Here is a 24,586-nt window from a genome sequence, read left to right as displayed (position 1 = left end):
ATGCATGGAGCTGCAGTTTAAAGGATGCATGGAGCTGCAGTTTAAAGGATGCATGGAGCTGCAGTTTAAAGGATGCATGGAGCTGTAGTTTAAAGGATGCATGGAGCTGCAGTTTAAAGGATGCATGGAGCTGCAGTTTAAAGGATGCATGGAGCTGCAGCCTAAAGGATGCATGGAGCTGCAGTTTAAAGGATGCATGGAGCTGCAGTTTAAAGGATGCATGGAGCTGCAGTTTAAAGGATGCATGGAGCTGCAGTTTAAAGGATGCATGGAGCTGTAGTTTAAAGGATGCATGGAGCTGCTGGATGCATGGAGCTGTAGTTTAAAGGATGCATGGAGCTGCAGTTTAAAGGATGCATGGAGCTGCAGTTTAAAGGATGCATGGAGCTGCAGCCTAAAGGATGCATGGAGCTGCAGTTTAAAGGATGCATGGAGCTGCAGTTTAAAGGATGCATGGAGCTGCAGTTTAAAGGATGCATGGAGCTGCAGTTTAAAGGATGCATGGAGCTGCAGTTTAAAGGATGCATGGAGCTGCAGCTTAAAGGATGCATGGAGCTGTAGTTTAAAGGATGCATGGAGCTGCAGTTTAAAGGATGCATGGAGCTGTAGTTTAAAGGATGCATGGAGCTGCAGTTTAAAGGATGCATGGAGCTGCAGTTTGATTGGCTGACACTTGGAGGCCCACGCTGGCACTCAGTGTGATTATAGATAAGAGGAAAGTGGGAAGGTAAAGGCAGATTTGAGCGCGGTGCTGGGCCCTATGTGCTCCATGCTCCGAGCTTTAAGCCCGGCCTGTGGGCTGATCACGTCTCAGTTTAAATGAAAGCTCGTCCCTGTGTTGTTTGCTGTGATTGTTGTGATGGCTCCCTTCAAGCTGTATACAGGAGGCCTCACCTGTTGGTGTGGCTGCCATATTGAAATGACAGCCAGGTAACATGAAGCGTCTGTGAGTGAAGGATGAATAATAAAATAAACATGATTGGCTGTAATAAATGAAAATGCATTTACTGCAGATATTGAAGTAATTAATTTCCCTTCACGTCCTGTAATTTGATGCCTGAGGGGAAATATTAGAGACACAACACAGACATCGATCACACGGTGAGAAATGTCAGCTGCTGTTGATTATTTCATTTTCACATGAGCGAGCTGTATCAGACCTGAGCAGCCTGCCGTGCGTCCTCGAGGTTCACCACAGACTGAAGCTCTGACTCACTGTGAGCCGTGATCTCAGGTAGGATGGCGTGCTCTGGCGGGTCGTAGGTCGTCTGAGCTTCTCTTCCATGAAGAGCTGGAGTGCAGCGTTCGGGCTGACGGTTCAAGTCTCATTTCACTCAGGCAATCTAGTTTGTGCAGAAGCCAATCCTCTGATTGTGATCCTGTGCATGTTTGCTCTGCCCTGACTCTGCTGCTGCTGCTGCTGCGCTTTTTAATGAGGATTTATCTCAAACCTCAATCCGTCTCCGACACACACAGGAAGGATTTAGAGGGCTGAAGCGGCGCTATCGCCCCATCACACCTGAAATAGTCGAGCTAAATCTTCCATGTGTGAAAGATGTCAGCCAGAAGAGGACTCACACAGTGTTAAAGGTTTGCAGGAGTCCAGATAGATATCAGTCACTCTGTAAGCATTAAGGGACGTGTAGCGTTTAACACTGATTTTCATGTAAGAAGAAACTCTGTTTTTGTGAGAAGCAAACGTTCATATCTGATCCTGTTGTGAAGCTTTTGACACCTGGAGAGACGAAACCTCCCGACGACTCTAAATGAGACGTGTCCTTCCTTCTTCACATGGAAATCATTAAAGAAACAGAGACTCATGAAGCTGTGGAGGTTAAAGTGCAGCGGATCTGTTGGACGAGGTGGGCTGTTGTCTCCGCCGTGGACGGTTGAGATTTGATTTGTCGTTGTGGAGATGAAGCTCGTCCGTATTCAGTCCATGACGGCTGCTTGTCAAAGTGTCGTGCTGCTGAAACATCAGGAGCTCTGACTCCGTTTGACGCCACTGAGCGTGCTCAGACTGCTGCAGCGCCCTGTCAGGAGCCTGCCTCACACTTCATCGTTCCGCTCCACTGTGGCAGGCTTAGTAAAAGTTTCTGAAAACCATCTGAGGACCATATTGATATGCACTCGAATATGTAAAGATTTCAGAATCAGCCGGGTTGATGAAAGTGGGCGCCGCTCGGCCTCCAGCAGCTCGAGGCAGGAAAGCCCGTCCTGGTGGTTCTGTAAACCCGGACACGACACGGTCGGGTTATCTGAGAGAATATTCACAGTTGAACTGATCTGAAGTCTCTGCTCTGAACTCTCAGAGAGTGAAATCCCAGTTTTCAAGGTGTGCTGCTGATAGTGCACAGCGGCACATGAAGAGTGCGTGCTGCAGGTAGTTGATAATAGGATTGGTCCGTGTGGAGCTGGGTTGGGTCGGTGTGTGAACATCAGTGTGTGTGTTTGTCCCGGAGGAGAACAGAACGTCGCTGTGAAGGAGCCGTCTTATGCTACAGGTCACTACGTTTCACTCCACACATGCAGCAAAGCTCCTCGTCCAGGATTACTGCTCCCAAGGGATTTAGGATTTCTGCCCGACCAACACATGTTGCACAGTTAGTGTGTTGTGCTTGCACGTCTCTTCTGCAGCCACTCTCACGTCTGTCTGAAGAAATGAAGAAGACAAACCAAGCTTTGGAAGAGAGGAAGAATACGTCTGTTTAAGATCTTTGACCAAGAGCAGACTGAGGACGAGCTCTCTGTTGGCCTGACTTTCCTGTGACTGCTTTAAACCGAGGAGGAGCATCGTTCAGCGTTCAGCGTTTGGACGACTTTGGATGACACTCCCATGGAAACTTCTGGGGGATTTGTTGGCAGCGCCTTCTAATCTCAGCCGTTCAGAATGAGCACGTCTAAGATCAACAACTGTTTCCCCATCGGCCCCATGTCCTCCGCTCTGATGCGTTCCACGGCCATGGCGGCCACAGGAGACAAGCCCGGACCTCTGGCTAAAGGGGCTTTCTTCTCGTCTGAGGGGGACACGGTCAAAGAGAAGGAGGAGGCTCGCTGGATGAGCCTGCAGCAGCAGTCAGGGTCCCAGCCGGGCCCTCAGTCCCGTGTGGTGGAGGACTTCTTCTGGATAGGAAACAGCATCGCAGCGTTCTCCAGGTGGAGGCTGGGCTACATGGGTGAGCTGAGCCTGTAATGTCAGAGATATGAGTGACCTGTAGGCCATCAGCATCGTCCTGGGTGTCTGGCTTTTTTTCACCTCTTGAGTCGAGCAGCTCGCGTCTCGTCTACATTGAATTGCTTATGAAGCTTTTTCTTCCCCGCTTGGTTTGAATGTTTTATTTTGATAAAAGCAGCAGGTGTCGAGGGCAGAGAGGGAGCTTTTATTTCAGACTTGGAATAAATCCTGAGCTGGAACATTTGATGTTTTGATCCCGACTGTCCATGAAACAGCGTGTGTAGCGACTCCATGTTAGCACGTAGCTCCATGTGTAGGAGCAGGACAGTCATGTGACTGACCTCAGAAGTTACCAGACTGTCCGTCTCTTCTTTCTTCTCCTCTCTCTCTGTGTCACAGCATCAGTGCAGATCTGTATTCTTCTCCTCCAAATCAAGTATGTAAGAAGTGTTTCATACAGTGGATTGTCTTAATCCACTTAGGAGCAGCGTTCCTCGACACTAAGCCAACAGATGGTGTACTACTCCTGCTCAAACTGGAGCAGCCAATCAGTGAGCGCCATGTGTTTAGACGGATACTTGGTCTGCTTTCCCGTGACCTCCTTATCTGTGTCGATGTGCCCGGCCTGATGGATTCCTTCATTCACGATGTGGCAGCTCATCAGTAGACGGAGGGCAGGGTGTGTTTCCCCTCGCTGTGTGTGTAACCTTTACCACCGCCATGTCAGGCTGCCTTAGGTTTGCTGCTCCCAGACAGCAAAACGACCATCTGCCCCATGGAAACACCTGCGTGTGTGTGTGTGTGTGTGTGTGTGTGTGTTTGTGTGTGTGTGTGTGTGTGCTGTGACATATGGCCTCCAGACAATCCCTCCAGGCTTAACCTGCCCTCCTGACAGTCGAGGACTCCGCCTGTTCGGCCCGCACTGTAAGATCAGGTCAGCCCCCCCGTGTCACTGAGATGACCCCCCCCCCCCCCACCTGCCCTCAGGCTCAGCTGTGTTTTGGAGGGAAATGCCAAACTCACCTGACACCTGTCGCCTGCTTCCTGCTGTAAGCACATTAAGCAGGCAGAGCAGCTGTGGAGCACTAATAGCCTGTAAAGACGCTTGATGTAGGTCATCCCAGTGTACAGGACTCCCTTTAAACTCAAGTCCAACTGTAGAGCACAGAAGCTGTCTGACTGTGGAACTACTGTGGACACTTTGAAGAAGTCTCAAAATCTCATACACAATTATTGATTTGCTCAAATCTGGATCTTTATCAATTTAAACTGAAGTTGTCATCTCTGGAAGTTTCCCAATGCAAAACACTCAGAGGTATGAAAGACTCTCAGACACAGACTGTATAAAACATGGACGTCTTTCTGAAGCCCAACGATGGAGCCGCCATATTGGAAAATGCTATCGCTACCTTCCTTTTAGCCGACCTGGAATCAGGCGAGGAGCTGGAGCTGAGGCGTGCTACAGACTCCAGTTCTTCCTCGAGTGGAGGACGAGCCTCGGACACAGCCGTGAGCCTTTGAAAACTTTAAGCTAACATCAGAGGGGGGGGGGTCCTTTTCCTCATGGCCACACACTTTAACTCAGATGTTGTTACCATGGTAACGGTGTGTGTGTGCTCAGCTTGTACCTGTGTATTTCAGGTGTTAGCTTTGACTGTGAACTCTCTGATGGTTCATCAGTTTACTCCGTCTGTGTTTGCTCGGAGCGGCGTTGGCAGTTGATCCGCCGGCTCGTTAATTGCACCTTCACTCTGCTTTTGATCGCCTTGGCTTCCTGGCGAGGAGGCGGGCTTTTAAAAGGCTTTGGCAGCGTTTGGTTAGACGCTGCTCTCACTGGGGCGCCTGCTTGGGTCACGTTTGATCGACTCTCATTAGAGCGGCGTCCTCTGTGAGAGCGGCGTCCTCTGTGAGAGGACAGTTAGACTCTGACGTCTGTCACATAACATCTGTGTGAAGTTTGAATTAGAGCTATGTGCCCTTATCTTTCAAAGATCCATTTTCCAACTGTAGAGACATACAAACACCAGTTAAGATATTTAATGAAGACAAGATGGCCGCTCAGCTGGAGAGTAGCTGAGTAAGGACGATTGTTGTAATCCATACGGCGCCCTCTGCTGGTCAACTGCTCGTGTCATACAGTGAAACTCAGATGAGTAACATCGGCTGATATGAAATCAGCCGCTGCAGATCGTTAGCTTGTTAATATTGATCAATCCTTCAGCTGATAATAAGGAGCATGTTACAACACTAGCTGCAGTCACATGATGCTAAAGCTAACTCCGAGCTAATCTCTGATTGTTGGTGTCTTTGAGGTGGAGTAAATAAATATATATATCTTTTTCTTTTGAAATGAATGTTTAGCATTAAGAAGACCCACAGAGAGACAGTCATGTTGTTGCTGTTCCAGGTGTGTGTGACATGCAGACACACATCACAGCTTCTTGTTGTTTGTTGTCTGATATTTCTCAGATTAGATGCTGGATGGATTCAGAGTCGACTGTGCAGCAGCAGCAGACCGCTGGACTGTTGTTTAATTGATTACACTGGTTTTCATTATCCAAAGGCCATGACTAACCTTTACCACGCACACAAATGGGTCAAATGTATTTTTCCACCAGTTCCTGCTAAAAGGCTGTTTGATCTCACCGGTCTTACAGTGACATTTAAAAGTTCTTCTTGTGCACATTGAGTATTTCCATGTTTTACTGCCGTTCTAACACCTGACTGATTTAACGTGACCCCTGACGTTCACCATGCTGCTTCTATTCCAGCACGTCTCAGTAACACTTTTCATAGATTGAGTCGACGTCCCCCCGGGGTTTCCCACGCACGCAGCCGGCTCCAGCACTGGAGCAGGCGGGGGGGCGGCGGGGGGGCGTGAGCAGTGTGTGGCCTCTTTCCCTGCCTCCTCATGCGTGAGTGAGTCGTGTTCAGCTCTTCGCTCCCACTCTGATTAGATGAAAGCGCGCTCGCTGCACCGGTGAAATCAGAAACTCAAAACACAAGTCGACATTTCAGAGCACCGATTGGACGGCCGTGCACCAAATCAACAATCTGTCATTTCTAAGTTGATTTGATAGAACAATGACCTCCAACATGGAGGATGGCTCTGTCAGCACCATGTGACCTTGTCAGCGGGCCAAGGTCGTCTGCTGAGAAGTGTGTACGTCTTTAAGGCGCTCGTTCACACTGCAGCCTTCAGACACAAAGCAGCCAGTCAGCTCATCTCTGTACTGTTTGATATGACAGCTGAGAGAGAGAGAGAGAGCGAGCGAGCAGAGTGAACATCCCTGCAGGTATTACTCAGAACAGACTGAGACGTAACGTTAGCTTGAATCGTCTGCAGGAAGTCGTCAAACACGTCTCGGGTTCGATACGTATGAATCCACCTCACACCGAGAAGTCGTCTGTCCTCGTCCACCTTCAAGTTCGCTTCATACGTTTGGAACCTTTACTCCGCTAGCAAGTTAACAAATGAGCTTCATGCCACGGCGTACGGTCGTCATGGTAACGGCTGAATACACAAACACGTTTATTGTTTCAGATGCGGGAGCAGATTCTACATGTCGTCAGTGTTTTTAAGTTTCGTAAACGTCATCTGTCTCTTTAAAAGTTTGCATGACTTATTGTCATTTGACCTTCCAGGCCACCGTATGAAACCTGCTGTTTTCTTCTCTACTTTACTCCGATTGGTCCGCAGACTGTGAGGTCCTGAATGTCAGTGGAGTGGAAGGCGGCGGGGTGTGGCGCTCTGTGGACGCAGGCAGCGTGAGCAGCAGATGTTAACGTTAGCAGGCAGCCTGTGCTGAGCAGCTCAGCTCTTAACCCGGAGTCAGGAGGAAGGTTTCCATCCTGACCTGGAAGTCAGCAGAGTCAGGAGGAAGGTTTCCATCCTGACCTGGAAGTCAGCAGAGTCAGGAGGAAGGTTTCCATCCTGACCTGGAAGTCAGCAGAGTCAGGAGGAATGTTTCCATCCTGACCTGGAAGTCAGCAGAGTCAGGAGGAATGTTTCCATCCTGACCTGGAAGTCAGCAGAGTCAGGAGGAAGGTTTCCATCCTGACCTGGAAGTCAGCAGAGTCAGGAGGAAGGTTTCCATCCTGACCTGGAAGTCAGCAGAGTCAGGAGGAAGGTTTCCATCCTGACCTGGAAGTCAGCAGAGTCAGGAGGAAGGTTTCCATCCTGACCTGGAAGTCAGCAGAGTCAGGAGGAATGTCAGGAGGCTCCATGGATCAGTGAGGGGGGGCAGACCTGTTAGCGCTGCATTCAGCCTGCAGACACACAAACCAATGAGAAGCAGCTTCACAGCCGCGCTGCCTTCCTGCTGCGTGCACACGTCTCCTCATCACACGCTGCTTCTTTAATTAGCTTGTTGCAGCTTTTGTGTCACGACACATTCACGGAATGATTTCTGAGTGATTCATATTTAATCATCAGCTTTTTATTTAGCATGAATATTGACTGCAGAAAGTTACTTCCTGTAATTGATTTAGTGGTTCTGGTCATTTTTGACAGAAAGGGTGACATTGAGGAAGCCGACTTTAACTTTTGATCAGTTCCTGTTCCAGCACATCAGAACAGATTCAGATGTTTGAACCATAATTCACATTGTTATTGTTAAAGCAGACACATCAGCGGGACGTGTGCAGCTGCAGCAGGAAGTTGTGGCTGTAGAGCTGGAGCTCCTGGACGCACGCTGCTACCTGCTGGTCGTCTGTGGACATGTCCAATCAATGCAGGACTCTGTCTCCTCTATTTGTTTTTAACAGCATTTAGTGGTTTCACAGAGGACATGATATCCGTCTGTGTTTGTGTGTGGGATAGACAGAGATCAATGAGCAGCTGGGGGGGGGGGGGGGGGGTTAGTATTGATCCCATAAAGGCTGAGTGTACTAATGCATCAAAGCTGAAATTTAATGTGGTCATTATTCTGGAAACATGACATCAATATGAATGTGTTCATTGTGTAGGACAGTAATGCAGGATCCTGTGGGACAGGTCTTTCATGTAAAGATTTACAGTCTCCTTTATTTTATTGATCAGATCGGCTTCAGTCACATTCTGAATCCAGAGAGAGAGAGAGAGAGAGAGAGAGAGAGAGAGAGAGAGAGAGAGAGAGAGAGAGCACCGGCAGCCCGTTAAATTCACAGGTTGGTTCAGCCCAGGACAAAGTCCAAAACAAGACACGAGGACCCATCGTCTGCTGCTGATTGGCTCTCTGCAGACGGACCTGAGCCGGGTCAAATCGATGCTCATTTAGAGCGATCCATCACGGCTGGTTCTGTTTGCATCCCGTCCTTAAACGGCAGATATTTAGGAAGTGTGGCGTTCAGGCCCCCAGAAGTCAAGACGTTTACTTAAAGCTGTCACCACTCATCACGTGAGGACAGAGCTGCTGACCATAGAGAGACGAGGACGAGTCCGTCTATCGACGTGTGATGAACATTTCTCACCTGGGCTGTGAAAAACGAGCTCAGCTTGTTTCCTGCTGCTCGTCCCGTCTTTGTTTTCTATTCAACGTCTCGCTGCGTGACCAAACAGTCCTGGATTAACCACCATCAGCCTTTGATGTCACTTCTCTGTCCAAGATTACCAAGAGCTCGAGGTGACGTCTTTAAAGTCATTAAAGGGACAGAGAGGAGCAGAGACCTGATGCTCTGTTGATCCATTTCAACCATGAAGCTTCCTCCTGTGTGACCGTCTCATGTCCACCGTCATGCCTGTCCTTATTTGGACATGCGTGTCCTTATTTGGACATGTGTGCGTGCTGAGTTGGCCTGATTTCCTGCATGCACGGCACTCTGGGGGAAATATTTGATAATTGACAATATGGCCACATAGGGTGTTTGTGGCGCCCGGGGGCATGACGCTGTCCACACCAGCCAGGCCGGGGCTCGTTACAATTAGCTTCCTGTGCAGGAACCAAAATAAGGACAAGGACACGCAGAAGCTTGGCCTGTGGCAGGTTCAAGTCAAAGTCCATCTCTCTCTCTCTCTCTCTCTCTCTCTCTCTGCTGTCGTTTGCTTCCTGGAAGGTGTGGAGGAGTTTCTCTTGTATTTTCTGCTATAAATCCTCCGCTCTGAAAACAAGCTGCTGTTTTTTAGATCTGTGTGCTTGTTGTTGTTCTGTGAGCTTTTTAAAGGGCTCCTCTCGCTGTCATTCGTCTCCTCCTCCCTCTCATGAGACGAGCGTCTCCTCGGCTTTCACTCTGCACTGTGTGTGTTCCTGTGGATGTTTGACTGAATAAGTGTGTTATGCACGAGATGAGTGCGCCTGGTCTTTGTCAGTGTCAGTGCACACTCTCACAACACTGTTTTTTTTCTCTCTCTCTCTCTCCTCTTCTTTCCTGGCCTGCAGTGGAGAAATGCATGAGCTCCATGCAGATGGGGACCCAGATGGTGAAGCTGCGCGGCGGCTCCAAGGGACTGGTGCGCTTCTTCTTCCTGGACGAACACAAGTCGTGCATCCGCTGGAGGCCCTCGCGCAAGAATGAGAAGGCCAAGAGTGAGTTTCTCTCTTCTTCTTAAAGTCACACAGCGCCTTTCCTGGCGTCCAATCAGCACGTCATTCACACAGGCGTGTGTGTGTGTGTGTGTGTGTGTGTGTGTGTGTGTGTGTGTGTGTGTGTGTGTGTGTGTGTGTGTGTGTGTGTGTGTGTGTGTGTGTGTGTGTGTGTGTGTGTGTGTGTGTGTGTGTGTGTGTGTGTGTGTGTGTGTGTGTGTGTGTGTGTGTGTGTGTGTGTGTGTGTGTGTCGGGGGGGGCTCACAGGGGCTCAGTTTCCTGTTGCTCTCCCTCCTCTGTAGGCCTGGATTTAATAAGCTTCTTAAGTCGACTTAATTATTCATCAGCTTTAATCTGCTCAAACAGTGTCACACACACACACACACACACACACACACACACTCTGTTTATTGGTAGATCAGGACAGTTGGAGTTTTTGTTCTTACAGGAAATAAAAAATCAATCCTAATTTCTGTTGGTTGATTGGTTGAGTCTGTTTTAATCCCGCCTCCTCACTCGTCAGATAAACCCTTCTAGAAATATAACGAGGGAATCACACTTTGTCCCTCATTGTTTACCTGAGCAGGTGTCAACGAGGACGCTCTGCAGGTTTCTGCTCACACTGACCTGGTGTCCCGGATCGTTCTGGAACTTTATACAAGTGTTAGCTAACATGTCGCTCTCTGTGTTTGTGAACGTGAAGCTTTTATCTCCCATCCCTAAATGATGAGCACATTGCTGTGCAGTTTTGGACTGGTGCTGTGAAAGCTTGGAGCTCGCCCTGTAAGGCGTTAAAGAGAACGACCTGCAGTGATGGTCCTTCATTCTCTGCGTTTAATTGGAGAGCTGGAGACATTGATTTCTGATTATTGACCTGTTCAAAGACAACTGCTGATAGCACGGTCAGTGTCGTGTGATGTTCAGAGGCAGAGAAGGACCGCACTCAGGGGGAATCTGCAAAGAATCCATGATATCACCTGCAGAAGATTTCCTTTATTAATCCCACGAGCGGAAGTTACGCTGCACACACACACACACACACACACACACACACACACACACACACAGGATGCTGTGGACGTGATAGAGCGATGTCAGAGGACGCTGCACATGAGAGCGCCTGAGAAGTTGCTCAAGGGCGCCCCTGCAGGTCTCAGGAAGTGAACTGGCAACTCCAGCGACTTAACCGTGTTTGTCTCGCTCGTTGAACATTTTCGCCTGCTTGTAAAGTGAACACCAGCTGGTAATGACTTAGTTATGCAGCACATCGGTGCATGATTCAGACCAGAGCAAACGATCTACAGGTGTGAAAAAATCTGAACGCAGCATGGACGTGCTGAGCGAGCCGTGGTGGCTCCGTGCTGCCAGCAGCTCCTGAACACGAGTCGTCAGGTCAAACTCACGGACGCCGTACCTGTCACATACTTTTCCATAATGCATGAAAGTAGAGCAGGCGGGGGAAGGCGTGCGGTGACTCCGGCCACACGGGAGAACTGGAAACACAGCAGCAGCATGTCGAGTGTCGTGTCCATGGCATCTCTGACATTCAGGAGATTTGATATATTCACATAAAACACAGGTTAGTATAGACGAGGGCCCCGGAGAGCGTGCAGCTCCATGGCTGCATTATGAATGTGTCAGTGTGCAGAGCAGACGTACAGGACGCATCGTGTGTTTACCGTCACAGGAGAACACTGATGAATGACTGCAGGCTTCCAGATCATCCAGTAAAACATCATTAACGTCTCATAAATGTTGCATGTTAATAAAGCGAGCTCTCGGGCCCGAGTGTTTTTCTTCATCCTTCATATCAGAACTTCAGAACAGCTACATTTCTCTTTTCACTCGCAGCTCGGTTTGGATTCACAGAACCTTGAGAATAATATGCACAGCACAGACGGATGATTAGTGTTTAAGAAACAGACTTTTTGCTCCATTGTTTTAGATTTAATAAGTTTTTTTCACGCTGCACAGACTTCTAAACTTCTACTCTGCAATATATCAGCACACCTTCCTTCAATCTGCTGAAACACTAAAGCCTCCCTCCATCGACACCTGAAGCTCTGAACCCCCCCCCCCCATTATCATCTCTGCAAAGAAGTGTGTGTGTTCTGCCCTCTGCTGATGATGCTGATGTAAAAGTCTGAGCAGAGTTAGAGCAGATCCAAACTGTTTGTTTTGACCTCTCTGTCTTTGTGTTTCCTCCGTCAGTCTCCATCGACTCCATCCGCGAGGTGTGTGAGGGGAAGCAGTCCGAGATCTTCCAGCGTTACGCCGAGGGAAGCTTCGACCCAAACTGCTGCTTCAGTCTGTACTACGGGGAACACATGGAGTCCCTGGACCTGGTGTCCGGCACAGGAGAGGAGGCGCGCACCTGGATCACCGGGCTCAAATACCTGATGGCTGGAATCAGTGACGAAGACAGCCTGGCGAAGAGGCAGAGGACCAGAGATCAATATCCTTGAGTTACTGCCTGCTCTGACAGGAGTGTGTTGATAGTTGAGCTGTGAGTGTTTGTCTCCAGCTGCCTGTGAAAATGCTCCTTAACCCTCTGCGTGGTCACGTGGCTGAAGCAGACCTTCACCGAGGCCGATAAGAACGGAGACGGCAGCTTAAGCATCAGCGAGGTCCTGCAGCTGCTGCACAAGCTCAACGTCAACCTGCCGAGGCAGAAGGTCAAGCAGATGTTCAAGGTACCAAAACAGGAAGTGACTGACGTCTCTGTCCTTTCATACAAACGAAATAATGATTCCCTGCAGTCGTTCACAAACAGCTGGTCAAATGTGATGTCTCATAGACGAGCTGTCACGAGCGAGGAAACGCTGTTTGCACGGTTGGTAGAAGGAAGGAACAAAGCGTGATGGAGCAATGATGCATCAAAGTGATCGGTTGTTTTTTCTATCAGTGCAGTCGAGTGAAAAAGAGTAGAAGACGTTCTGGAACATGTTTGAGCCTTTGAGACATGAATGAACAAACAAAGCTGAGCTGGCTAAACACTGAAGCTACAGTACCCATTTTAAACACTAGAGGTCAGAGAAGGTGTTTTAGGAGTTAAACATCTTCAGGACCTTTGAGGGGAATAAAGCTGTGAACAGAAACAAAGTGTGACAGGCTGAGAGGGACGTCACATCTGCACGTTTCACGTTTCTGAGAACTTACTGAGCACACACATGAAGCCCTGCTCAATAACGCTGCCTTCAGCGTTCCACTCTCAGCATGAAGAAGAAACTGCTGAACATCTCTGAGAGCTCAGTGTGTGCAGGATCGTCGACGAGCTGCAGGTGTTTGCACTCGGCTCTGCTCGCGGCGGAGGATTAGCATGCTGTCGTGTTAACACTGTTGTTTTAGCCTTCCTCCTCCTCGCCGCCGCTAAGTCCACAGGCCAGTCAGGACTCATCCATATGGTGCTGCAGGGACACAGATGGCCTCCATGTCATGCAGGCTAAACACACATCCATCTGACCCTGTCTGTGTGTGTGTGTGTGTGTGTGTGTGTGTGTGTGTGTGTGTGTGTGTGTGTGTGTGTGTGTGTGTGTGTGTGTGTGTGTGTGTGTGTGTGTGTGTGTGTGTGTGTGTGTGTGTGTGTGTGTGTGTGTGTGTGTGTGTGTGTGTGTGTGTGTGTGTGTGTGGACATACATGAAGATTTGTGTGTGAGCTGTTTAGTTTCTCAGCTTAACCCACTTACAGAGAGAGAGAGAGAGAGAGAGAGAGAGAGAGAGGGGCTGTGGGCGATCACCTCCTCACTAGTATGAAGACAGCAGCTGATTATTTCATGTCATAGGTCGATGTCAGATCACGACTTGTTTCTAATATTCTGCTCTGAAGATGTCGATGAGGCGAGTTTAAAAGTCCAGAACATGTTTTATTGAAACTCATTGTAGTTCTGATGGGTGTGAATGTTCTGTTTGTGACCTGCAGGGTCAAAGGGTCACTGTCTGCTCTGACCGAGGAGAGCATTTCATTGGCCGAGTGGAATCACATGCAGCGAGCGCTACTCTAAAGGAAAGAAAAGCAGCTCCTTTTATAACAGGCTCTGTCTGTCTGTCTGTCTGTCTGTCTGTCTGTCTGTCTCTCTGTCTGTCTCTCTGTCTGTCTCTCTGTCTGTCTGTCTGTCTGTCTGTCTGTCTGTCTGTCTCTCTGTCTGTCTGTCTGTCTGTCTGTCTGTCTGTCTGTCTGTCTGTCTCTCTCTCTCTCTCTCTGTCTGTCTGTCTGTCTCTCTCTCTGTCTGTCTGTCTCTCTGTCTGTCTCTCTGTCTGTCTGTCTGTCTGTCTCTCTGTCTCTCTGTCTGTCTCTCTGTCCGTCTGTCTGTCTCTCTGTCTCTCTGTCTGTCTCTCTGTCCGTCTCTCTGTCTGTCTCTCTGTCCGTCCGTCCGTCCCCTCCCTCCTTCAGCTTGTGTCACTGTAAAGTTGCCTCGGTGAAGTCCTGCTGTGCTGTCTGCTCAGGAAGCTGGAGGGACAGATCTGCAGCCTCCTCTTTGCTCAATGATTCATCACATGTGGAGGGCGAGCTGCAGCGCTAAGTGATGAATTAATCCATATTAGCCGTCGAGCTAAAGCACAGAGCTCGGGCATGCTAACAACTTAAGTGCCTGAGGTCATGCATAATGAATGGGAGGGAATAAGACTGGATTGATGTTTTTGGTCCAGTTCTGCTTTGAGAGCCTCTCGAGGCCTCCGTCTGTCCTGAGGACGAGAGCTGCTTCCTGTCGGCCAATAAAAACAGACGAGAGACGCATCGACACGTAGCTCGCTTTTCTGTTCGTCTGTCTTCAGCTCAAACTTCAGTTAAAGTTCAGTGTGTGTGTGTGTGTGTGTGTGTGTGTGTGTGTGTGTGTGTGTGTGTGTGTGTGTGTGTGTGTGTGTGTGTGTGTGTGTGTGTGTGTGTGTGTGTGTGTGTGTGTGTGTGTGTGTGTGTGTGTGTGTGTGTGTGTGTGTGTGTGTGTGTGTGTGTGTGTGTGTGTGTGTGTGTGTGTGTGTGTGTGTGTGTGTGTGTGTGTGTGATGGATCTAGACATGTGGTCCTTATCATCTTTACATAAAAGCACGAGTCCCCACTGATCTGAGGCGTCGCTGCAGCCGTTCTCAGCACAGAGATATCCGTCTTAATAACTGTTTCCATCTGAGTGATCCTGTCTCTGTGCGTGTCACTCGGTCACTTCCGTGTCACTCGGTCACACGTTGGTGCCGACAGAGTGACTTGTGTGCAGAGGCAGCAGCTGAGGCTGCTGACGTGACGTGTTGCTCTGGTGTCTGCGAGTCATTCTGCTTCCTGTGTGAGAGCAGCATCACTGCTGAGTGTGTGTTTGGAACAAGTGTTGGGGACGGGGGGGGCTGTCTGTCTGTCTGTCTGACTGCACATTATTAATGTGTGCATCCTGCTCCGAGTCTTTACAGAGAGGACCTGAAACCTGCTCAGACTGAAGTCTGCACAGTTGACAAACTCAAAGCAAGCAGCCCAAAAACAGTCCTGAAGGTCTGCACATATAAAATGTCTCGGTTTGGGACATGGACAGCCTGTACGTGTCCCTCCGTAAGGTAGAGTCTGAGCTGGACTGAGGGGCACGCACGCCATCACACCGAGCAGCTCAGCATATGGAGCCGCTGGCAGGAACACGAGGACAGGATCAGACAGGCCCACTGCTGCGCTCTTACTGACCTCGCTTTAGATGCAGAAGAACAGCCAATGACAGCACGTCACGGGGTTTCAACCATAACCACGGCGGCATGTTTTCTTTGACAGAGAAAAGACAAAAAGTCATGATGCATTTAAAATCTAAGGACACGTCAGAGCGAGTGCATGCTACTTGTCATGGGTAGAACATGTATGTTCCTGTGACGTCAGGGAGGTTGTGGGGACTTTTCAGAAAGTGGTTCCTCAGCGTCTTCAGACGGTGGTCGTGTGTTAGCGTGCTAACCAAGTGTTGCTGTTGTGCAGGAGGCCGACACGGATGACAACCAGGGCACGCTGGATTTCGAGGAGTTCTGCTCCTTCTACAAGATGATGTCGACCCGCAGAGACCTGTACCTCCTCATGCTCACCTACAGCAACCACAAAGACCACCTGGACGCCGACGACCTGGCACGCTTCATGGAGACGGAGCAGAAGGTAAGCGTCCTGTGTTCCCCCCCCCTCAAGTCCAAATCAACGCAGCAGCACCAAACACATCATCGATTACATCCAACAAATTCCTCCTTTGGTTAAAACGTTTGCCTCCATTACCCACAATGCAACACCATAAACAGTTCAGCTCATGGATGAATAATGAATAAATGGACTGTAATAATTCATCAAATGGATAAAAGGAAGACGTGCATATTCCTCTGAGCTTCCGTACTTCCAGTTTGTCCAAGTGGCCACTCGGGGTATTGCAGCGTGAATTTCATGATGCGTCTGGAAGTATTATAAAATATGAATTACAAATCTTTAGGAGCCAGCGTGGAGAGTTGCGTGTGTCTCTGTGTATTTGTTTGCCGCAACATAATCGAGGTCAAGAGGGCGCACGATGGTCAAGTTACGCTGAGAGCGCCCTCTACTGGATCAAACTGCAAACTACAGACGGCGTGATTCTCTGACAGACTAGAAATGTGAACTCTCTCCCCCGGGTTTGAATGACTGAATTTAGAATGAGAGGAGTCAGAGCTCGCTCTTACTGACACGCTGATGGTCGCTGCGAGGAGCCTCGTGCAGACACGAGGAGCAGGCTGCAGAGATCTGACACGACCAAACCGACGTCACCAGATTTCACACAGCTTCCTCTGGAGCCTGGAAAAACTTTCCAGAACTGGACAGCAGAATCCTCCTCTGGACTCGCAGACTTTGATGTTTAAATTGGAATAGTTCCACTTTGAGGTCAGTTTGCCCCCGAGTGCTTCACCCAGAGCGGAACATTGCTGCAGATTGAGATGAGCTCTGACGGGGAGCTGGATTCAGGGGTTGGTATTTTCGTGTCCTCGACAGTTTAATTAAAGTCAGTAAATGTGACCTTCGTTTGATTCGAAGAGCGTACCTCGACTCTAATGTGTGAGGACATGTGATCATAACACGGCGTGCTTCAGAAGCCGTCCGTGTTCTGCTGATCCTCGGCTGCTCTGAAGGACGCTCAGACAGAAGTCTCTCTTCATGATTAGACTCGTCTGAAGGATGCTTGTTGAGCTCGCACGTCTCTTTAACATACAGAGCTAAAGTGGCGCTTAGTGCGGGGAGTGGCAGCCAATGAGGGCCCTGCAGAGGTGTTAGCGTGAGTAACATCAGCGGCCGTCAGAGGCTTTAGGATGAAGAACATCTCCTCACTAATGATCCGTCTGTGTGTGTGTGTGTGTGTGAACTTTAGAGAGTTTATCACAGATACGTGTTCAGTCTCCGCTCGCCCTCTCTGCAGCCACAGGAACAGGAAGTCAGACACAACCACCCGAAGCATCTGGTTCTGTTTCCAGAATAAAACCTTGGTGGTGATTTTGTAACTTTTGGGGAAGTCCTCGGTCTTGTGACTCGGTGTGTCCGGCGGTGCTGCGTGCCGCGCTCTGAGAACGCAGCCTGTGAGTGATGACAGACGGAGGAAGTTCTGTCTCTCATGGTGGAAGTGAACATTTCCTTCTTTGGCTCATGGGTTTGTCTTGGTTCTAATCCTCTGTCAGGGTTGTCTGAAGATGATCATGATTATACAAACTAAATGTGAAGTGAGCCTTCTTCTCGTCTCACTGATCTTTGTGAGGCTGCAGCGCGGCGTGTTTGTCAGAAGCAGCAGGCTGAGCGAGCTCTGGGCGAACCTGCAGAGTTTCATCCGGATTAGCACGAGATGGAATTAAGTTCACTCCTGTTTCCTTTCTCAGACTCTCTCACTATGTTTTTCAAAAGTGGAAATAACCCTGTGGAAATGAAGCCTCAGCGGGACGCTGTTCTGTTACATGTCATAAAGTGACACAGTGTCCCCCCCCCCCCCCCCCCCCCCATGTCAATCAATGAGGCGCTTTAAAGAGCCGACAGCAGACTCCCAGTTTGGCTCTGCTGTGGAGCGCTCTCCTCTTCACTGGACCTAAACCTTCCTGATCATGCCTTTCAAGGTTTTCTTTGACGTCTACTTCTGTTCCTCATAGATGAGCAAAGTGTCCAAGGAGCACTGCCTGGAGATCATCAACAAGTTTGAGCCGTGCTCAGAAAACCAGAAGCAAGGGGTTCTGGGAATCGACGGTGAGTTGGTGTTTTCCTCGTGTGTGCGTGTAAAACGTGAGTCTGCTGTCCGTTAACAACGTGGATCAATTCTGCACCAAAGCATCACTTTCTAAAGATCTGATTGTTGCTTTCAGCATTTCAAAATAAGAGAAATAATAAACACCACAGTACAGGAGTGGAGACAATCAAAGCAAACAAGGGTTAAAAAAAGAAACCTAATCAGCTGCAAACTGCAGAATGAGAGAGATGAATCTGAATGCAGGCGCAGTGGTTCAGTGTGGGCTGGGAGGGTGAGATTATCCAGGAAGTTATTTTCTCTGAAGGTGTGCAGCTGTTAATCTCCGACGGCCTCAGTCCTGTAGTAACGCTGACGTTTGATTTGCATTTTAATGTCTCACATTCATCACAGCCGGCGACGTTTCTGTCCGATCACTTTGAAGAAGAATCACCTTCAGGCTCCGTTTGGAAAACAACAACATGTATGTTACATAGAGCGGCCCAAACTGCCAGGAAGCCACGAAGTTTAGAGTCCCTGGATTTTCACAATAAGAGCGTATTCAGTGCAAGAGACTTTGTTTGTTTACAGACAAGGTGTAGAATGCGTACGTCGTGTTCCTGGTGAAAAAATGAAGTAATATGGATAGAAACTTTAAAGGACTGTAACGTAAAGGAAACAACATTTTAGACCAACAGTTCCCAAATCTGTGAAAAAGATGTCGTGAAGGACGATCAGTCACATGACCCGACCTGCTGAGCCTCATCTTTTGGTTCCTTCCAGGTTTTACCAACTACACGCGCAGCCCTGAAGGAGACATCTTCAACCCGGACCACTACAACGTGAACCAGGACATGAACCAGCCGCTGTGCAACTACTTCATCGCCTCGTCACACAACACCTACCTGATGGGAGACCAGCTCATGTCTCAGTCCAGGGTGGACATGTACGCCTGGGTGCTGCAGGCCGGCTGTCGCTGCGTGGAAGGTGAGTCCAAACCAGCCGTTTGACCTGAAGACACGACATGAGAGCTGCAGCTTTTACTGAAGTCACTTCAGGAGGTCCGTTTAGATGGGGACAAAGATGTCGTGTGTGTCTGGCTCTTAGACATATTATTGTAACTGAATAAGGTGCTGCTTTTTTTCCTAAACACCAGGGGGGGGGGGGCAGCTACATGTACTCAGTAAGCTTGGTGCTGAGTGGACAGAAGCAGGGCACTGTGTTGTCTCCTGCTGTGGATTAACCTGCTGATAAACTCTCTGCCCTGGAGACACAGAGGGACAGAGGGACTGTCACACACTCAGGATGAGTCTGTGATGAAGCATTGGGTGGATTTTACTGCGCTGCAGAATAGAAAGCTTGGCAGGCTTTACTGCAGCTGCACGAGACGACAAGTCTGACTGTGTTTTCTTTAAATGTGTGATAAAGACATGATGAGGCAGAGACGCCGAACAGCCTGCTGCCCTGTCAATATGTGGGGGGGGGGGGGTGAATTTATCCTGCAATAACAAGAACACTTATAAAATCTTGTTATGTTGAGATAACGTTTGTTTTCCCGCGACAACAAGTTCAGTCCTTCAGAGACCAGGAACCAGACTGACGCTCACTGGAGATGACATGTGTGGATGCATGTCCTCTAACTCGCTGCAGACACACTCAGAACCTGCACACGTCTGTCATCACCTGAATGTGTTCACGGTGTCTCGTTGTCCCTCTGTCCTCAGTGGACTGTTGGGACGGTCAGGACGGAGAGCCCATCGTCCACCACGGCTACACGCTCACCTCCAAGATCCTCTTCAAAGACGTCATCGAGACCATCAACAAGTACGCCTTCGTCAAGAACGAGTACGTACACACACACACACACACACACACACACACACACACACTCTCCTGTAGATCACTTTCTCGTTTCATCGTCTCTCCTCTGATGCTTTCTGACAGACCATAAAATGTGTGTGTTTAATATGCATGTGGAAAATGACCCTGCAGAGGGTGTGTGTGTGTGTGTGTGTGTGTGTGTGTGTGTGTGTGTGTGTGTGTGTGTGTGTGTGTGTGTGTGTGTGTGTGTGTGTGTGTGTGTGTGTGTGTGTGTGTGTGTGTGTGTGTGTGTGTGTGTGTGTGTGTGTGTGTGTGTGTGTGTGTGTGTGTGTGTGTGTGTGTGTGTGTGTGTGTGTGTGTGTGTGTGTGTGTGTGTGTGTGTGTGTGTGTGTGTGTGTGTGTGTGTGTGTGTTGCATGTTCAGTCATTTTTTGGTGTCCAGTCAAATTCTATCATCTGATGCTTGAAGGACCAATCACCACCTCACCTCAGGTTTCCCAAAATGACGACTTCTCCTCTCGTTGAAGCCGACACGTTCTGCTTCTCCCTTTTTTTAAAAACGTGTGTGTAGTGTTTCAGTTCTGAAAATCCAAACGTGTCAGTATGTTGGAGTGATCCCAGGATGAGTCTGCAGGGGGCGCTAAAGCTGCTAAAAGCTCTTACATTAAGCAGCCCTGCAGCGTTCTGCCCGACCCCCCCCCCCCCCCCCCCCACTGTTTTCATACGACCAGTATGAAGCTGCACTTATTGTTTGTTTTGACTGATTTATTCCTGTTTTTCATTAACTGAACACCCGAAATGAAACCCACATACACAGAGGCTTCTCTATAAATCAGATACAAATACAGAACACACACACCTCCTCCTCTTCCTCCTCCTCCTCCTCCTCTTCCTCCCAGAATCTGCACCAGGAGGTGGTAATCCCATAGACATGCACACGGTCTGAAGGAAGCAGAGACGACCTCTATTTTTAGATCCTGTCTCTTGAAGTGAAAAGAAGGAGGAACACTGGCTTCGTGTGCACACTCACTGTGTGTTTCTGAGAACCTGATTGTGGACGCTGTAGTCCTCAGATAATTGGTTAAAAAGGAGCAGGGTGGAAGGCTGAATCCAACATCAAAGCCGTCTGATTATTCCGGGGCGCTGGATAGAGAGACGGCTCATCTCAGGGCTGACGGGGACAAAATGAGAGGAAATCATCCGTCAGGCGGAGAATCATCTCAGCCCGCATGACGTCTGCTTAGACTGACTGAAGAGTCCAACACACTCCTGTTTATCCACACATCACAACTCTGCAGTTTGCATTCAAAGATAAAGGAGGATTCATTATGGAAGTGATAGCAAACCTGACTTTGAAATGTCCTCCTTTAGAGCTGAGGACACCTGAGTGTGCAGAACATGAAACGCAAAACACTTAAAGTGAATCACTTTATTTATGCAAGAAGAAAATACACTTTAACAATCCCCCTGGAGACATGCTGCACACACACACACACACACACACACACACACACACACGATGCTGTGGACGTGCACTGATGATGTCAGAGTGAGGGCGCAGCACACAGCGAGTTCTGCGACCTTCAGGTTCTAACGTCCCTGCAGACTGAGCTGGCAGGGTTCTGTTAGAACTGAGGAAGAAGGTTTCTAAACTGCCTCAGAACCTGGACGAGCACTGGACGGACCCCGGGGCTTTGAGCACACTCCCAAAATGTCCTAAAAGGAGGCTGGAGAATAATAATCGTAAACATGAAGCCTGTAAAAACACTCAGATTAGATTCTAATCAACATTATAATTAGACATGATGCGAGCAGACGTCACACGGGGGAACACAGCCTGCACTGAAAGCAGCTCCTCACTCTGACAGGAAAGAGGAGGCACAGAGCTGCTCATTAAAAGTTAATGCCTGAGATATAGGTTAGGAGTTAACAAGGATCCAATCAGCTCAGAAACAAATCCAAACAATCCAATCAGAGCAGAGAGGAAGCTTTGCTTGTCTCTCAGACACGGGAACATTGATAAAGCAGCGTTTGTGATTGTAAGCTCTTGGATTTATTCATCAAACAGGATCCGAACATTCTGCACACACACACACACACACACACACACACACACACACACACACACACACACGTGTTTCTCTGTCAGAGAAGATCGTCTTCATATTTTCACCGCCGGATCTGGAGGAGACAAAGACGTGGACAGAGTTTGTACTCGTCTGTCTTAAGTCCCAGCATGCACTGCAGGGGTCTCTCCTTTAGCAGAATTAGCAGCCTTTATTGAAGATGATTAAATGTGATATTTTCTTACTGTCGGAGTCTTTGAAATGAGTGTCTGTTGTCTTTACTGTGGAGGGATTAAAAGAAGCTCTTTTTGTATATTCAACGTTGTTCTCTCACCTTCAGCTTGACCTTTAACTCAGCTTGCTTCCTGTTTCTGGTTCTCTCTCAGTTACCCCGTCATCCTGTCCATCGAGAACCACTGCAGTGTTCCTCAGCAGAAGAAGATGGCACAGTACCTGATCGAGATCCTCGGGGCGGGGACAAACTGGACCTGTCCAACATCAAGGCTGAAGAGTCCGGACGGCTGCCGTCACCAGAACTACTCAAGGGCAAGATCCTGGTCAAGGTAGGGATCAGAGTGCGGTGCGTTTAATAACTTCATAATAAAGAGAGTCATCCCTCAGCTCGTCATTTTATCATGATGGCAGGTTTGAATGAGCAGACTTCAAAGTGTTCTGATTGAAGAGCAGTGATTAGAAAGTGTTGACACATTTGGGAGGAGAGGTCGGGACTCAAACAGGAGGGAGCTCAAAGCTTCAGTTGTTCATGGGGCAGTAGCCCCTCCCCTTCATGACATCACAAAGGGCAGTAGCCCCTCCCCTTCATGACATCACAAAGGGCAGTAGCCCCTCCCCCAGGTGGGTGACACTCCCACAGCTAGGTGTTTGTTCTGCCCTCTGAGTCTGCCTTCTCACCGTAAACAATAGGACATGGAGCCAGAAAGCAGCGAGTACACCCGAGCCCTTCCAGAGAGGGGGCGTGGCCAGACACAGCTCATTTACATATTTAAAGCTACAGACACAGAAACAGCCTGTTCTGAGCAGGGCTGAAATAGAGGGGTTTATAGACATGATCAAATACAGGATCAGAGTGGATTTACAACAACACACTTCACACACATGTTGAAGAGGAGCTCTGGTTGGATCCTTTTATTTAAAGGAAGTTAAGTTGGTTGTGTTTAAGGACTGCCTGGTTGGTTTCCTGCTCCTCAGTTTGTTTTTCGGTTAAATTCTTTCAGTGGAGGTTTCTGAGCTTGTCTTCGTGAACGTGTTTGTCCACGGATGTCTTCTCCTCTCATATAAACAAACAAACTGACCCTGCGAGAAAAACACATTGAAAATCATTGAATAAAATCAACGTCTCTCAGTCACTCCCGACTTCAGAGACTTCAGAGACTTCAGAGACTGCAGGCAAAGCTGTCGGTAACTTTAGCTCGGCGTATTTTCACTGTGAACGCTAAAGACATTTGATGAGGGTTAGGGTTAGGGTTGATCCTCCAGAGCAGGAAACAACAACTTCACAAGCTGGCAGCACGATGACAAATGTTCAGATATTCTCCACGTATCAGCGTCTGCTTGATTCCTCATTAAAACCGTTTCCACACAGACGAGTATGTCTCCAGCCTCCTGCAGCTCGTTCCCAAGAGATGTTTGAATTTACCCCTCAGACAAGATGTAAAATTCTCTTCAACACATTACTGTAACTTTACATCCAAAACAACAGTGAGCCTGTTGAAGGGAAGACAGATGTTCTTTTCAAGCGTCTGTCATCCATCTCATTTTACCTGTGATGGATGTGAGCTCGCTCTGGAGATCTGTCTTCATGTTATTTACAAGGATCAGGCTGTGCTGCTTTCAGTCAGAACTAGGATTTATTCTCATCACCAGAGAGGAGAGAGGAAGTAGAGGATCTAATGTATGTTGACAGTAGACTGAGTGTTTAAACATGGACGTTGCAGCTGTTTGAGACAGTGACGTGAAGCTTGTTTTCTTTTCTTCACAAGGGGAAGAAACTTCCTCCAAACATCGACGAGAACGCGGAGGAGGGCGACGTGTCTGACGAGGACAGCGCTGACGAGATGGAGGACGACTGCAAGCTGATGAACGGAGATGTAAGAAGCGTCTGTGCGTGGGGCGGGCCTGGCGTGGCGTCCTGCTGGTGACGGGGGAACTCGTGCATGTTGTTCATGTCCACAGTCAGCAGCAGTGATCTCCTCTCTGCTGTTTGCTTCAGTCTTTCTCTCCTTGTGGCTAGCTGTTCTCATGTCCTGCTCTTTGTCTCTCCTCTCTGTGTCCTCTCTTCTCTTCTTACACTCTCGCTTGCGTCAAAGTGGAAGGTATTGTATAAAAAGTTCATCGCCAGTCATCTCGCAGATCTCACCCACTCATCCCACCTGTGAACGTTTAAACGTCACCTCTCCATTTTTCACAAGCATCTCCAACATTGATCTTAGTTTGAGCACGTTTTGCAGGGTGGCCCCCTCCCCCTGCATTAACTGAAGCATGCACTGATTCATGTCATGAAGGTGAGAAGGATATAGATGATCAGTATTTGTCAGGGTTAGAAGGCAGCTGAGGTGGAAGGAGACAGACGATTGATGAAGTATCATGAGAAACCGTTTGAAGGACATTGTTGTCTGCAGAGATTTTTCAGACATCATCAGAGATGTTTTTATAAACGCTGCCTGCAGAGTGAGGAACACCTTATCTTCTCTAACAGCCTCAGCTGAGAGTCGTCTGCACTGACCACGCCGACCGTGCTCCTCAGTGAGCCCCTGTGACGCTTCATGGAGACACTCTGCCACCTAGTGGTTGAACTCAGTATGTGCATGTTGATCTTCTGAAGTCTTCACACTGCCACTCGTC

At 48.7% G+C, this 24,586-nt stretch overlaps 1 protein-coding gene across 1 annotated transcript in view; it reads left to right on the top strand.

The window, feature by feature from the left end:
* Positions 1-2,777: 2,777 nt before the first annotated feature.
* LOC306833535 (1-phosphatidylinositol 4,5-bisphosphate phosphodiesterase eta-2-like) overlaps positions 2,778-24,586 on the top strand; it is a 35,453-nt gene continuing 13,644 nt past the window's right edge. The window contains 11 exon segments of the mRNA XM_079358846.1: positions 2,778-3,176; positions 9,532-9,678; positions 11,887-12,130; positions 12,239-12,368; positions 15,609-15,779; positions 17,768-17,861; positions 18,622-18,825; positions 19,563-19,683; positions 22,111-22,198; positions 22,201-22,287; positions 23,725-23,832. Of these exon segments, the coding sequence (XP_079214972.1) occupies positions 2,891-3,176; positions 9,532-9,678; positions 11,887-12,130; positions 12,239-12,368; positions 15,609-15,779; positions 17,768-17,861; positions 18,622-18,825; positions 19,563-19,683; positions 22,111-22,198; positions 22,201-22,287; positions 23,725-23,832 (1,680 nt within the window). The 5' untranslated portion in view covers positions 2,778-2,890.

Source organism: Symphodus melops (genome assembly GCF_947650265.1).
Source record: "Symphodus melops genome assembly, chromosome: 13".
NCBI classification, from domain to species: Eukaryota; Metazoa; Chordata; class Actinopteri; order Labriformes; family Labridae; genus Symphodus; species Symphodus melops.
Note: the sequence above shows the minus strand (reverse complement) of the source record. Positions and strands in the feature narration are given on the sequence as shown.